At 43.1% G+C, this 14,144-nt stretch overlaps 1 protein-coding gene across 4 annotated transcripts in view; it reads right to left on the bottom strand.

Annotated features, from left to right (window-relative positions):
* Positions 1–14,144, bottom strand: part of SBF2 (SET binding factor 2) — a 496,438-nt gene that overhangs the window by 43,051 nt on the left and 439,243 nt on the right. For all 4 annotated transcript variants that reach the window (XM_043970029.1, XM_043970030.1, XM_043970031.1 and 1 more), the window contains 4 exons: positions 12,553–12,737; positions 8,206–8,382; positions 3,625–3,726; positions 1,222–1,407 (listed from right to left, as the gene is read on the bottom strand). In XM_043970029.1, the coding sequence (XP_043825964.1) occupies positions 1,222–1,407; positions 3,625–3,726; positions 8,206–8,382; positions 12,553–12,737 (650 nt within the window). The remainder of the gene's footprint in view (positions 1–1,221; positions 1,408–3,624; positions 3,727–8,205; positions 8,383–12,552; positions 12,738–14,144) is intronic.

Raw genomic sequence — 14,144 nt, 5'->3', positions numbered from 1 at the left:
TCCCAACACCAGCTGCCTCCCACAGCTCCAGGATTCCAAAAGCTATTATGTACTGTACTGTGCAATGATTAGTTCATTCTAATATATATCTGATCACCTTGTTTAAACTAGCCCTGGGTGTGCTTGGGATGCAGATTACCTTTAAACGCCCTCCTCCCCCCCCTTTTGATAACTGCATTTAAAAAGGGCATCCAAGGTTCTGAAAAATGACTAATGGGCTTGGAAGACAAATAAGCTGGAATCTGTGATGACAATTACTTCGTATCACAGCCTCACATATTTTATTGAGTCAGGCTTGGAATCTGGGCCATTTTCCATTGTTTAGCTCTACAGAATTTTGTAGTCTTAAGACAGATCTTTTCTTTATTTGTGGAGTAGTATCTGAATTCAGTCCTAAGAGACAGATCTCTCAGGAGTATAGTGGAAAGAGCACTAGCTTTGGAATAAGAAGACATAGGTCTGGATCCCAGCTCTGTCATATATTCCCTCTATGACTTTGGGCTAGGAACATCTCTCCTCAGTTTCCTCATATGTAAATGTGATAGTTGGTCTAAATGATCTCCAAAATCCCTTTCAGTTCTAATCTCTTTGAGTCTATAAACTAGCCCAACACTTGTTTTACATAAGAGGAAAAATGAAAAAGAAGAGGGGAAATGACTTACTCAAGTTCACACAGTCAGCTAGTTCCCAGGCCTATATTTGAACCCAGGTCCCTGGAATTCTAGTCCAGGGCCCCTTCCACTATAAGACGCTATTATCTGAATGGGAAATAAGATGTTCATTGTTTTCCTGTGGGCCCAGCAAGGATGCTTTGGCAAAAAGAATGTTTGATCTTGATTTGTCGGTTAAAAAAAAAAAAGAAGCTATTTGCAGAACACTGGGAAAGTCTGGTCAAATAGTTTTATGCCAATCAGCCTTGTTCTAAAGACCAAGTTCCTGTTCTGTGGTATGAAAACATTTTTATTTTTCTTACTGATGGAGACATCAAAGATTAATGCATGTCAGCGAGGCTTGTTCTTCTTAATAATAATTACAACTAGCCAGAATCAGTTTATCAATTTCTTCAAGAAGTCTGGCAATTTCAATAAGTTGATGAACTAAGGCAGTTACTTGGTGTAGTGGATAAAGCCAGAATTGGGAATTATATATATATATATGAGAGAGAGAGAGAGAGAGAGAGAGAGAGAGAGAGAGAGAGAAATTCAGCTCTTCTAGGGTTACCTGGTGCACACAGTCCAAGAACTGCAAGAAGACGGGAGCAAAGCCACTGCCCTGACAGTTGAAGGTCAGGTTGCTCCTCTGACTGAATTTATGGCCAAAGGAGAGCCACTCTTTCTCCACCAGCATCCGGAAGCCTCCCAGAGTCCTATAAAACGGATCACTGAGCAGCTGGGCGAGGGATGCCACCTAGGACACAGAGAGGGAGGACGGGGCATTAGCAGCAATTCTGAAAAAGGCTCCTGCGCTCCACGATGAACCCCATGTGACAGGAGGGCAGTTAACAAAGTAAAGCAAACAGGCTGTGAAATCACGGCCGCCTGCAGATCAAGTTGGCTGCAATAAATTCATTCATGGATTTTTCTAGTAAGTTGTCAAATTTGCCTAGAGTGTTCTCTTTTGGGGAACATAAAATCTGAACCGGGGTTGGATAAAGCTGCTTATGGTATACTAATCCGTGTCAGCAGAGGACAGGGATGGGGCTTGTCCCTGTGACTTCACTGGCAGAAGGGACTCCAAGATGAGTACACGTCCTCTGCCAAGTCGGGTCACCCAGTGAGGAAGTCATCCTTGAGCCAGATCTCTGGGTTTGGGGGCCTTCTCTTTGTCCTCGAGATGCTGTTGCTCATGCATCTACAGAGAGCACTTTATGGCTTACAAAGTGCTTATCTCATAACCACCCAGAGCATCAGAGACTCTCCGAGTTGGAAGAGACCTCAGAAACCATCTAGTCCAACCTGCACCAGACCAAGAATTCTCTTGATAATATCCCCACTGTTCTCTAGCAGTTATTTGAAGACCTCAAGTAAAGGGACCCCGTTATTTCCTCAAGCATCCCATTTCCTTTGGGACAGCTCTAATTGTTAGAGAGTGTTCAGCCTCTTTGTAATCTCCACCCTTGTCTCCTCTTTCTGCCCCAAATGTGTTTAAAGGAGGAATTTATGACTACTGTTTCTGTTGAGGGCGCCAACATCTTCCTGGTCACCTAGTGTCATGGCCTCAAAAATCCTCATTGATGCTCCTTTCTCCCTTATGTCCTGTGTTCTATTTGCTGCTAAGCCTTGTGGACTCTGTTTCCCCATTCCCTTTTCATCACTTGTACAGCCATCACGCCAGTCCAGGCTCTTATCGCCTCTTCTGACACTGTTGGAATGGCCTCCTATTTGGTGTCCCTGCTTCTAGTCTCTTCCCCTCCAGCCCACCCTCTGCTCAGCTGCCCAAGAGGTCTCCTTAAGGCATAGGCCTCAATAGGTCACTCTCTTGCTCAAAACCATCACGGGCTTCCCAAATACAAATACCCCAGCTAGGCAATGAGGCCCTCTGTAACCTGGCTCCAACCTATCTTTCCAGTTTTTTCTCATGCTAAGCCAGACTTCCTCCAGCTCCTGTCTCTGTGCACAGGTTATTCCTTAGGGACTCTGTGCAGAGGTCATCCCCCCATGCTTGGAATGGATGCCTTCCCCTTTGCCTCCTGGAATCCTGGTCTTCTTTCACCTCCCATGGCATGTGAAGCCTTTCCTGATGTTCCCAGGTGCTACTGCTTTCTCTTGCTCAATCTTTCTTCCACTATCCTTATGTACACGTTATATTCCCTCCCTCTTGCCCAGCACAAGGTAAGCTCCTTATGGGCAGGGACAGTTGGGTCTGGTCCTCCATGTCCCTCTTGATGATGCCTAAGACCACATTAGCTTTTTTGGCAATGACATATTGAGCTCATAGTTCAATAAAACCTCCAGCTCTTTTTGGTGATTTACTGTCTAACAATATCTTCTTGATCCTGTACTAGTGAGTTTGTACTACAAGGGAAGTAGTGAGAGAATGATGATTATCCCAGTTTTTACAGATGAGGAAACTGAGGCTCAGATAGACTGTTACCTGCTTATTATCATGTGGCAGAACCAAGAAGAGAACCCAGAGTTTCTTCCTTTAATTCTAGTGCTTTTTCTATTCTATTAATCAATCAATCAATCAATCAATCTGTAAAGAGCTCATATACAACTCACTCATATTCTCCTTGTTTCACCAATAATGATGGCTTCCTCTCTCTCTGTCCTTAACTATTTCAGGAAAAAAAAGGATTCCCATCGCCAAGAAATGGAGAGAAATGACCCAAATCTCTGCCTAATTCAGGATAAGCCCAAACAAAGGTTGGTATTCACTCCTCTGTCAACCCAACATAGCTGCAAGTGCTGGTATTCTGCCAAATGGTGCTGAGAAAATGCCTACTATGTGCTAAATTCCACAGTCAGAGTATTTGGATGGAAGAGCACATTCAAGAGGATTTCTTTACTTGATGAAGACAATGTTCATCTGATAATAAGATCAATTTGCTGAACTTTGCATCAAACTAAATTGACATGTAAATACAAAGTGGAAAACATGACAGAATTCATGCAAGCAATTTACTTGTGTGGTGATATCCCAGCCATCTTCCAAACAGACCAGGACGGAGGAGCCGCTCTCCAGCACTTCAGCTACAACTACAGCCAGCAGCAGTAACCTGTGGAGCTGAGTGATGGACAGAAATGAGACCATGATTAAATAGAACACTGTTGGCAACTGTGTACACGGGGACTTTGTGTTAACTTGGGATATAACATGTTACTGTGCTATGACCATGGCTGAGTCATTTGGATAGTGCAACCCCAGGAAGGTCTGTAAACTTTGTAGAGTTTCAGTAAACTCAAGATAAAATGCCTAGCACATTGTTTTAGTGTCTGCTTTTAAAAGGTTCCAAGTAATAATGTCATGTGGGAATCTGACCTTGTAGAACTCCTTGGTAAGTAGTAAAGCTAGAATTTCAAAGCAAGGTAGTCTGGCCTCAGATGATCTTTGCTCTTAAGAAGACTATCTTGTACATGCTAAATGACTGTGCTTTTTAAAACGTTTCCCATCATTTCAGTTGAGTACTGTTGAAAATATTTCAAGTTGATTATGATAATTATTATGTAATCAAAGGGGGAAGAAAGCTTTCATTTGTTCTCAGTGACTCAACTGACCGAAAGCCCTCAGAATAAACTCGTGACTTGAGCTCAGTAGGTAGGTTTTTTTTTGTTTTTTTTAATTCTTTTTTTTTTTTTTTTGTGGGGCAATGGGGGTTAAGTGACTTGCCCAGGGTCACACGAGCTTTCCTCGAAGTCATGAATTGCCATCCTCTTTCCTTCCTTCTCTATTCTCTTTTCTCTTGGTGAGTAGACTGTGCCTGTTGCTTCCATAGCCCCTCCCCCCCATTTCCCCCCTAACTCCTAGAATCTGACCCCACTAAAGACAACCTTACTGCCATATCCAAAGGCTTTTTTTCCATTTTCATCCTTGGTCCCTGTCAGCTTTTGATGCTACTGAATTCCTCCTCTGCCCTCTTTCTGGAAGTTCTAGATTTTTTGAGCCTCCATTACATTGTTCTCTCCTAGTTTTCCTCTGAGCTCTCTGATCATTCCTTCTCTATCATCTTTGTTATTCCTGTCCTTTCCTCCTCCTGCCCCAAATGTTGATGTTCTCTAAGGCTTTCTTTTCAGTCTTCCTTTTCACTCTATGCTCTTGTATTCAGAGAATTTATCTGTTTTCACACTTCCAACTATATTTTTATGCTGGTGATAATCCAATTTTATATGCCTGACCTGATGTTCCTGAATTTCAGTCCTATATTTACAACAACTTACAAGCTATTTCCACTTATATGTGTCATCATCATCACAAATTCATCATGCTTAAAAGGAAACTCATCTTTCTCCCTAAACTAGCATTACGGTGCTGAGGGGCATTTCCAAACTTAGGGTAATATGATATGGGTAACTGATATAGCAAAGGAGACTGAGAAGCGGCCATCAGCTAGGTAGGAAGAGAACCAAAGGAGGTTAGAGCCATGGCTACCCAAGTGTGCTCATCTTTTGAGGTCTTATTCTCTCCATGAAACCCCCTGACTTATCAAGTCCATGTCATTTTCTCTCTTCTCCAAACTTTTTTTCTACTTGTATTCTCACTTAAATAAGCAAGGAGACTTACCTGAAGAAATTTGTCATTTATTATACATTCAGTCATTCATTCATTTACTCACCAAACACTGATTGAGTACCTATGTGTCCAAATGCACCAAAGCACTATACTTTGCTGTGTGTTTGCACTTGAGTGAGTGTGTGCATCCAAAGATAAAGAATGTAGTAAATTTATAAAAGAAGTATAAATAAAGTACTAGGGTTGGCCAAAGGTGAGGTGGATCACCGTCTAAGCAGGAGGATCAATGAAAACTTCTTTTTTGTGTGTGTGAGGCAATTGGGGTTAAGTGACTTGCCCAGGGTCACACAGCTAGTAAGTGTCAAATGTCTGAGGCTCAGATTTGAACTCAGGTACTACTGACTCCAGGGCCGGTGCTCTATCCACTGAACCACCTAGCTGCCCCAATGAAAACTTTTTAGAGAAATTGGTCTGAGCCCTGCATGATGTAACAGGTGGGTCTTCAATGGACACAGATGGGTGGGAGGATGGGTAAAGCCTAGACAACAACATGAGTAAAGGCAGATGAGTAAAAAATGCTAGAAATATCTGTGGCATGGTGAGTTGTTAAAACTGCCTAGCACATGATGGACAGCAGCACAAAATAAAGTTGGAAAAGTAAGGTGAAGCTCTGTGGAAGGCCTTGAATGTCAGCCTAAGGAATTTGGCACGCAATGGGAAGTAACCTGATCAGAGCTGTGCATCAGGCCTTTTTTTAAAATGTAGGATGGATTGAAGGGGTGAAAAATAAAGAGACAAGAAACCAGTTAGGAGATCATTGCAACAGTTCAGGTCAGAGAAAATGAAAGTCTGATCCGTGATCTGTGAAATGGAAAGACTGAGAGACATATAAGACACCATGGAGATTCAATTCACAGGACTGGGTGACTGACTGGCAATGAGTGGTAAACGATGCCAAGACTCAAAGGGTGCAGGAAGTTTTTGGCCTTGGGTGACTTGGAGGATGACAGTACCATGAACACAAAAAAGGATGTTAAGAAACTGATTTGGGAAATGTGCTAAGTTTAATTTTGGATGTGTTAAATTTGATTGCTGGCAGGATATCCAGTTGGAGATGCCTTGGAATTAGCTGAAAATATATGTCTGAGGCTCAGAAGAAAAACTGGGGCTGGAGATAGAGATTTGAAAGTGATCTGCACAGGGCTAATAATAGGTGAGGACTGTTGAGGGGGAGAGTAACAGATGGGAGAAAATGGAGCCCAGGGGACTGTCTGCCTAGAGAGAAGAGGAAAAGGAAGAAGAGGCAAAGAAGGTGCAGTCATAATGGTAGGGAGAAAGTCAAGAGTGGAGAGAGCCTCAAGGAGTGACTGCCAACAGTGCCAAATGTGGCACAGAAGCCAAGTGAGGTTGGTCATGTGGCTGCTGAATTGGGTCATTAAGTGGTTTGTTGATGGGGAAGAGAAGAGTTTTAGTAGAGTGATCAGACTGGATTATAGGTTTCCAAGGGCTGAGAATGGATGGGTAGCGAAGAAATGATGGCAGAGAAAAGAAGTCTTTCAAAAAAGAATGAAGAGACAGTGGGACAAATGGGGAACAGTGTTAGCGGAAGTGTTTTAAGACAGGGGAGGAATACACGTATTTTCAGGTGTAGGGGAAAGTGGGAAGATGAATGTGTGTGTATAGGGAGGGGGAGATGGGAGATAACTATGATGACAAATCCAGTGAAGGCTGAGAAGAGGGAAGAGAACTGGGGTGTCATTGGAAGAGTAGGCCTTGATGAATAGGAGAGCTGCCTCTGGTTCAGATGGAGGAAGAAAGGAGAAACAGGTAGGGGAAGACATGGAAAAATGTGGAGGTGTACTGGGAGGGAGTTGAGAAAGTTTCTCAGTGCAAAAGAAGTTAAGATCATCTGCTGAGAAATGGTAGAAGAATTAAGATGGGAAATCTGATAAAGAGTAAAGAGTTAATGGTGAGGACCTAAGCTATGATTTGCAGTTGTTGTTGAGTTGTTTTCAGTCATGTCCCATACTTTGTGACTCCATTCGGGGTTTTCTTGGCAAAGATACTGGAGTGGTTTGCCATTTCCTTCTCTAACTCATTTTATAGATGAGGAAACTGAGGCAAATAGGGTTAAGTGACTTGCCTAAGTTCACACAGCTACTAAGGGTCTAAGGCCAAATTTAAACTCAGGCCTGGCACTCTATCCACTGTACCACCTAGCTGTCCCAAACTATGATTAAGAATCATGAATTTTTAGGAAGTCAATCAACATAGTTTTATTACTTTCTTTAGCTATATTTGCCTGTTTAGGAGTATAAGACAAGAAAGTGGATTATGGTAGTGCCAAGACAGAATTTGGGATTTTCAAAGCAGGTGTGTTTAAAGATGAAGGACATGAGGGATTCTAGAGTGCTTAGTGGGAACATCACTGAAAAGACCAAGGAGTCTTAGTTGAGGAAGAAGGCAAGTAAACTAGAAGAGGTCTAAAGACTTGGAGAATAACTCAATGATTAAGGAAGTAGAGGTCATAATAAATGTTCAGTAAGAATGAGAGAATGATATAGGTAGAAAGAAAGACATATATGTTAAGGGAAGGTCTAATAAGTTGGATATTGAGTGATGTGCAAGAGCACTGCTCTAGAATTGCCAGTGGAGAGCAAGGAGCATGAGGACCCCCTTCTCCTCCCTGTGAATTAGGAGAGCAGGAGTGGGTGCTAACTCCACTGGAGAGAATTTTTTTTTCTTTGTTTTTTTTTGCAGGGCAATGAGGGTTAAGTGGCTTGCCCAGGGTCACACAACTAGTAAGTGTCAAGTGTCCGAGACTGGATTTGAACTCAGGTCCTCCTGAATCCAGAGCCGGTGCTTTATCCACTGCGCCACCTAGCTACCCCTACTGGAGAGAATTTTAAGGATGGCAGTGTCATCAGGGCAAGGCCAGGTTTCTATTAAGGTCAGGAGATGAAGGTAGTGCTTGTAAAGAATGTCAAAGACTAGAGTTTTCTTACAATCAAGGAACCTATTACATCAATTAATTACCTGTGGGAACCATTCGGAGTCTCCTAGTGCCTTGAGGAATGTCACTTCAGAATCAGTAGGAATAGAACTGGGGACACAAGCCCTCATCAGCTTTTTAAAGCTGGCTTTCACTTGCCGGATGTCATTGAATTCAACAGGAACAAATTCACAGTTTAAAGCAAATTCTAATTTGAAACCCTGTGGATAAAGGTGTCAAAGGTTATTCAGAAGAGACACTGCAAATTGCCTAGCAACGCTGTCTGTAACTGATGAGACCAAGAAATACTATTAGCCTATTGTTTCAAAATCATCCCTGAGCATGCAGAAGAGCCTCATAGGAAATGGGGACCTGGATGGCAAACGCTATCTACTTTATAGGGACTGTTGTTCAAGTAAAATGGGGGTGTTCCAAGGCTTGTGCAGGGTCAGGTGACTCTGTCTTCCCCTGTGTCTTCTCCTGTATCACTTAAATAGAGAAAATCACTATCATTTTGAGTGGCTAAACAGAGGGTTGTTCTTCAGTTGTGTCTGAGTCTGCATGACCCCATTTAGGGTTTTCTTGGCAAAGACACTGGAGTGGTTTGCCATTTCCTTCTCCAGCTCATTTTACAGATGAGGAAACTGAGGCAAACAGGGTGAAGTGATATGCCAGGATCCTGCCCTGTAAGTGTCTGAGCTGTATTTGAACTCAGGTCTTGCTGACTCCAGGCCCAGCATTCAATTCACTGTGCTGCTTAGCTGCCCTAAAGTGATAGGGATATAGGCTGAATTTATAACTACCTATTCTTTTTTTTTTTTTTTGAGGTGACAAAGGCTTTATTATCTTCTCATGAGAAGGAGGCACCCTAGTGTGCAGCTAGTGGGTGCCCCATAACTACCTATTCTTTAAGCCTATTTTCAACTGGTTAGGTTTAACTTCTTAGAAGTTTCAAATGGGTCAATTAGAGGGAGCTGGTTATGCAAGTAAATAAGAAGGAATCCCTTATATGGTTCTGCTATACTAAAAATCCAGTAGTGCCAGTCCAGTGTGTCTAAGCACCCTTCGGTTAACCCTAAGGGAGGAAAGGATATTGTATCTCTTCAAACTGGGGAGACTGTCATATCATACAGTATTTCAAAAGACAAATTCCATTCCTCCTGTGGTACAAAATTTCTGAAAACCAGGAAGTGGAAAATAATAGCAATGATGCTAGCTCATCTTTCCACAGCTAGATGTGCACTTATTATCCTTCTTTTACAAAGGAGGAAGCCAAGGCCACTGGAGTAAAGTCACCTACCTGCTGTCCCTGGCCATGGGAACCTTGATCTTCTGGCCTTGAGTCCTGGCTTGTTCTGTCACCCCATGTGGCAGCTAAAGGTTAGTTAATGTTTGGGGTATGGCTACTGAAGAATCTACCTTTCAGTCCTGGGTCCCCCACTGTAGGTTATAAACCACAGAACAGAGGAGATGGCCTCTGTGAGATGGCCATTCCAGCTGAAATAGTTTATCTCACGATGCTCTAAGGGTTTCTAACACTCTGGATTTCCTCTGGCATTAAGGTACTTAGTGAACCTCAACTGAGCTCATAAGGTGTCTCAGCACCTTTTTGTTTTTTGTTTTTTTTTTTGGAGGGCAATGAGTGTTAAGTGACTTGCCCAGGGTCACACAGCTAGTTAAGTGTCAAGTGTCTGAGGCTGGATTTGAACTCAGGTACTCCTAAATCCAGGGCAGGTGTTTTATCCACTACTCCACTTAGCTGCTCCATGTCTCAGCACCTTTTAGCTACCTTTAGCTCTGGAGTCAGATCTAGATGAAATAAAATCCCACTTAGGACACTGCATGACACCGTTGATAAGTCAGCTCCTCTGTCTGCACTCAGTCTTTCCTCATCTAGATGACCCCTTACAATTCTTGATCTGTGATCCCACACAGTTGCAATCACCATTCAGTAGAATATTTTATTATGGAGGAATTCTGAACTGATGGATGTCCTATTTAGAATGTTATTTCCCAACTGGAAATTAGTTTCAACTGACTACTTTGCCCTTAAGATGACTTAAAAGCCTCCCAATCTCATCTGCCAGGGGATACTTTAATTTTAAAGCTCCTCTGACATCACTTTACAAGGACTCATCCTCACTCCTGTAAGAGGAAAATTGCTGATAAATTCATGTGTAGTTTTCTAGGAATAATATTTTATTCTGGTCCCTTTAGAGTTAAAAAACCAACTAACAACCCTTCAGATTTAAGTTAAACATTCTGCTTGTTAAGTTGTGTACCAGTGTCAGCCTGGTGCTGGGCACACGTGGAAGGGCAGCAGGGCATGTTCACATGGAATGCTGCGTCTCTCCTGAGAGTGCTGCCGATGGAGAGGGCTTCACGTGCTGAAGTGTGACTGTCTGGGATAAATGGCGAGACTGAGATTGGGCAGCAGGGACTCACCAGCTGCCACTGCCGGCGCGCTAAGGAGTGGGGCTGCTCTCTAAGGGAACAAATGACAAACTGTGTAGTCCATGGCAACAGGATGATCATACTGATGAAGTTATGCTCTTTCTTATACATGTCAGGGTTGGGCTTCAATGGGTAAAGGGAAAACCTATTGTTGTTCCCTCTATCTGACAGTGATGTTGCTGGCTAGTGTCCCACTGATGAGACTGGACTGATGTTGGCGTCACACTGGCCTGCCTTGCTCCTCACCTGTCACATAGATAATGATCCCATGAGGCAAAAGGGCCACAGGGAGGCAAGGAAAGGGCACCGCCTCTGCTCTGTGCTACAGCTGGTGTGGCTTGTCTGGACTAATAGATGGCCACTGGGGGTGGCTTTCTACGTGACCTCAGAACAAAAGCTTCTTGGGAGTTTTTTTGTTTTTGTTTTTTTTTTTTTGGTGAGACAATTGGGGTTAAGTGACTTGCCCAGGGTCACACAGCTAGTATGTGTTAAGTGTCTGAGGCCAGATTTGAACTCAGGTCCTCCTGACTCCAGGGCCAGTGCTCTATCCACTGTGCTACCTAGCTGCTTGGGAGCTTCTTAATTAAAAAACAACTCAATGAAAACAGCGTCAGTGAGTGGGAGCTTCACTCAGGGATGGCACCAACTGCTGCTGTAGGGTATTTCTCTTTTAGGGAGGAGTCTGGGGACTGCCACGGATTCACAGCACAACAAAATGAGGACTGGCTCTGAGCCCCAACCCCCTGGCTACTAGCCCTGAATGAAGGAGCAGAATATAAGCATCTGCCTGAATACATAACACACATTAACCTTGCAAAGGGTTTTCAAAAAGCTTCCTTGTTCAGGGAAAAAACCCCACCAAAAAACATCTTTCCTCCTCTTCCCTTTGTCTCAAGGGTCTGAGGACTCAAATTTCTGCTGAATGTCTCCTTACAAACACAGATTCTCACAGAAACCAAACCAAACGCAGTTAAAAAGTATTTTAGACTAGTGATTTCATTTTGGCTTCCTGGCCTGATTTTCTTTAAATCTATCTTGAATCCTTCTGATCGTGGCACATGCTTATTTCCCTGGTGAACAGATATATCAATATACACCTGTGTACAAACATACTTCAATACCTGAAGTGTTTCCACTTCATAGCCCCCTGAGTCTGGGTGTGTAGGTGAGTTCATGCACATGCATTCGGGCATCAGCCATGACATGCCCAGGGAGACAAAGGCCCCAAACAACTACAGGGGAGTGGGTGGTGCACCATGGATTCCTTGTTTTTGTTCCTACTACTGAATGGACAGGGGCCACCCCTTCAGTAAACACACACTGGATAAGTGAAGGTGCCACAAGCAGACCCAAATTCTTTGAGCGTGCCCATTCGGGAAGGCTGCTTCCCCAACACAGGGACCCAGTCCTGTTTCTAGCGCAGTCACTGCTCCGGAGAAGGCAGGGAGAAGCTTATTACCAGAAACCTGCTTCCCTAGACTGGGGGCTTCAAGGGAAGGCATGTTCTCTAACAAAGCATGATTAGAATAGTCTTGATTCCAAACTTTCACATTACGTCATTCTAGCTCAGCCACCTTTTGACAAACCCGGCTTTCCCGTGTCCCCAAAGGGCCCTGGATTTACAGTCAGAAGACCACCTGTGTATGTGTCTTTGGGGTCTTTCACTTGACCTTTCTGAACCTTGGTTTTCTCATCTGTAAAACGGGGGTAACAACACCTGTCTCACAGACATCATTGTGAAGGACTTTAGACAAGGGCAGCCACTGTTACTGCTGAGGAAACCCATGCCCTGTAGTGCCCGTTATCTGAGGAGGGGGCCAGCTGTTGGGGGCACCCAGGGAAGCTGGGCTAGAGAAACAGCTCACAAAGAATGGCATCGGAGTCAGAAGCAGCCCAAAGAGTTATCCTCATTTTCCTGAGATAAAGAAAAATGTTACCCTTAGCTGTGATTTTTCGCCAAATATGTACAAGGCAGCTTGGCGCTTCAGGAGCTGATTCTGTAAGTAGGCATTGTTACTGAAGGATGTTGGGTGATCTTTGCCTGCAAGTCGGGCGCCAACATCGATGAAGGACGCTGGAGAGTTGATAAAGCGATTGCTGGAGCGAAGGCTTGCCCAGACACCTTTGTAAGAGGCACAAACATTACAAAACAGGTTGGATGAAAGCAATTATCTTACCTGGAAATCATGTTGACTATGGAACCAAAAGCATGCACTTTGTACATATTTCTGAAGAGGAGACCAACATCAATTTCATCTAGCTTAATGGTACTATAGAATCCCAATTTAATTAATATATTCATTATATTAATTATCCTTAAGACCAAAGTTTTCCAAAATGAACTAGAGTACTTGGAGAAAATAGATGAAAGTCATTTTGCTAGCTGAATTCCTAGTCTAATAATCACTAGTTAGGTCCCCTCTTTGAGCCTCAGTTTCTTTATTTATAAAAAGGCGATACTAATACTTGAATTGCCAGCCCACAGGCTTGTTGTGTCAGAGGGCTTGTAAACCTCAGCGTACTTCAGATATGAGTTATTATCATTAACAACAACAGAAGAGCTTCTGAGTAGGTTCCTTTGATGCACACAATTAGTGCATCACTCTGCAGCGCTATTTCTGTCATTCTCCTGTAGAGAATGTCAGGCCTCTTGCTGGGGAAGTTTTTTAGCTGAGAGTCCTATTAACTCCTTCTGAAAGCTAAGGAACAGTAAGCTTCCCCGGAACTCAAAGAGCAGATGACTTGTCAGGGGAACAGAAGGAGCAAAGGGTCGGCTAGTGTTACAGAAATATACAAGTGTCTGACGGACTGGGAGGCTGCTAAAAAGCTTGCTGTAAGAAAGGCCAGCCATGCATCACCAGTACTTAACATTGGGAAGAGTATTCGGGCTGGAGACTGGGGCAAAGTGGAGGTAGAAGAAAGGTCATGTTCTCTGGGAACCTTGTCTCCTACACTTTCTGAAGACTTTAGGACTGATGTCACTAACATTCTTTATCTATGATAAAAAAAAGTTACAAAAAACCTGATGCTAAATTGGAACTCAATATCCTTGAATCAACCATACAGAGGCCGTAGACAATCTGAGAGCCTGAAGATTCTGAGAATGATGGAATTTCCCCCTTATTTTCTTTTAATATGCAATTTCCTAAAACCTAGTAAGAACTGATGGCTTGGAATTCTGCATTTCTCTGAAGAAGACAAATCTAAAAGGAAGGTTAGATGCAGATATGTTCTACAAGAGTGCCCATTCTCGATGCTTGAAGATCATGTAGGTTTCAATTTTGTCTTCACTGTATCAATTATTATTAGGAATTTCTTTCTTTATAGGCAAGGATATTACATACTTAATGAAATTCTGATATTTGCTTGGCTTCTACAAACCGACAAACTCCAGGAGGTGTGATGGGAGTTTGAATCATGTTGCATCACATCTTGCCTCATAGGGCAATGGGGATAGGGTTGATTTATTTCACATATAATCACAGAATTCCTACTGCAGCACATCCAAAGCAACAGAAATATCTGCTAG

The sequence above is a fragment of the Dromiciops gliroides genome, chromosome 6 (genome assembly GCF_019393635.1).
Source record: "Dromiciops gliroides isolate mDroGli1 chromosome 6, mDroGli1.pri, whole genome shotgun sequence".
NCBI lineage: Eukaryota > Metazoa > Chordata > Mammalia > Microbiotheria > Microbiotheriidae > Dromiciops > Dromiciops gliroides.
The sequence above is the reverse complement of the archived record's forward strand: the minus strand, read 5'-3'. Positions and strand labels throughout refer to the sequence as shown.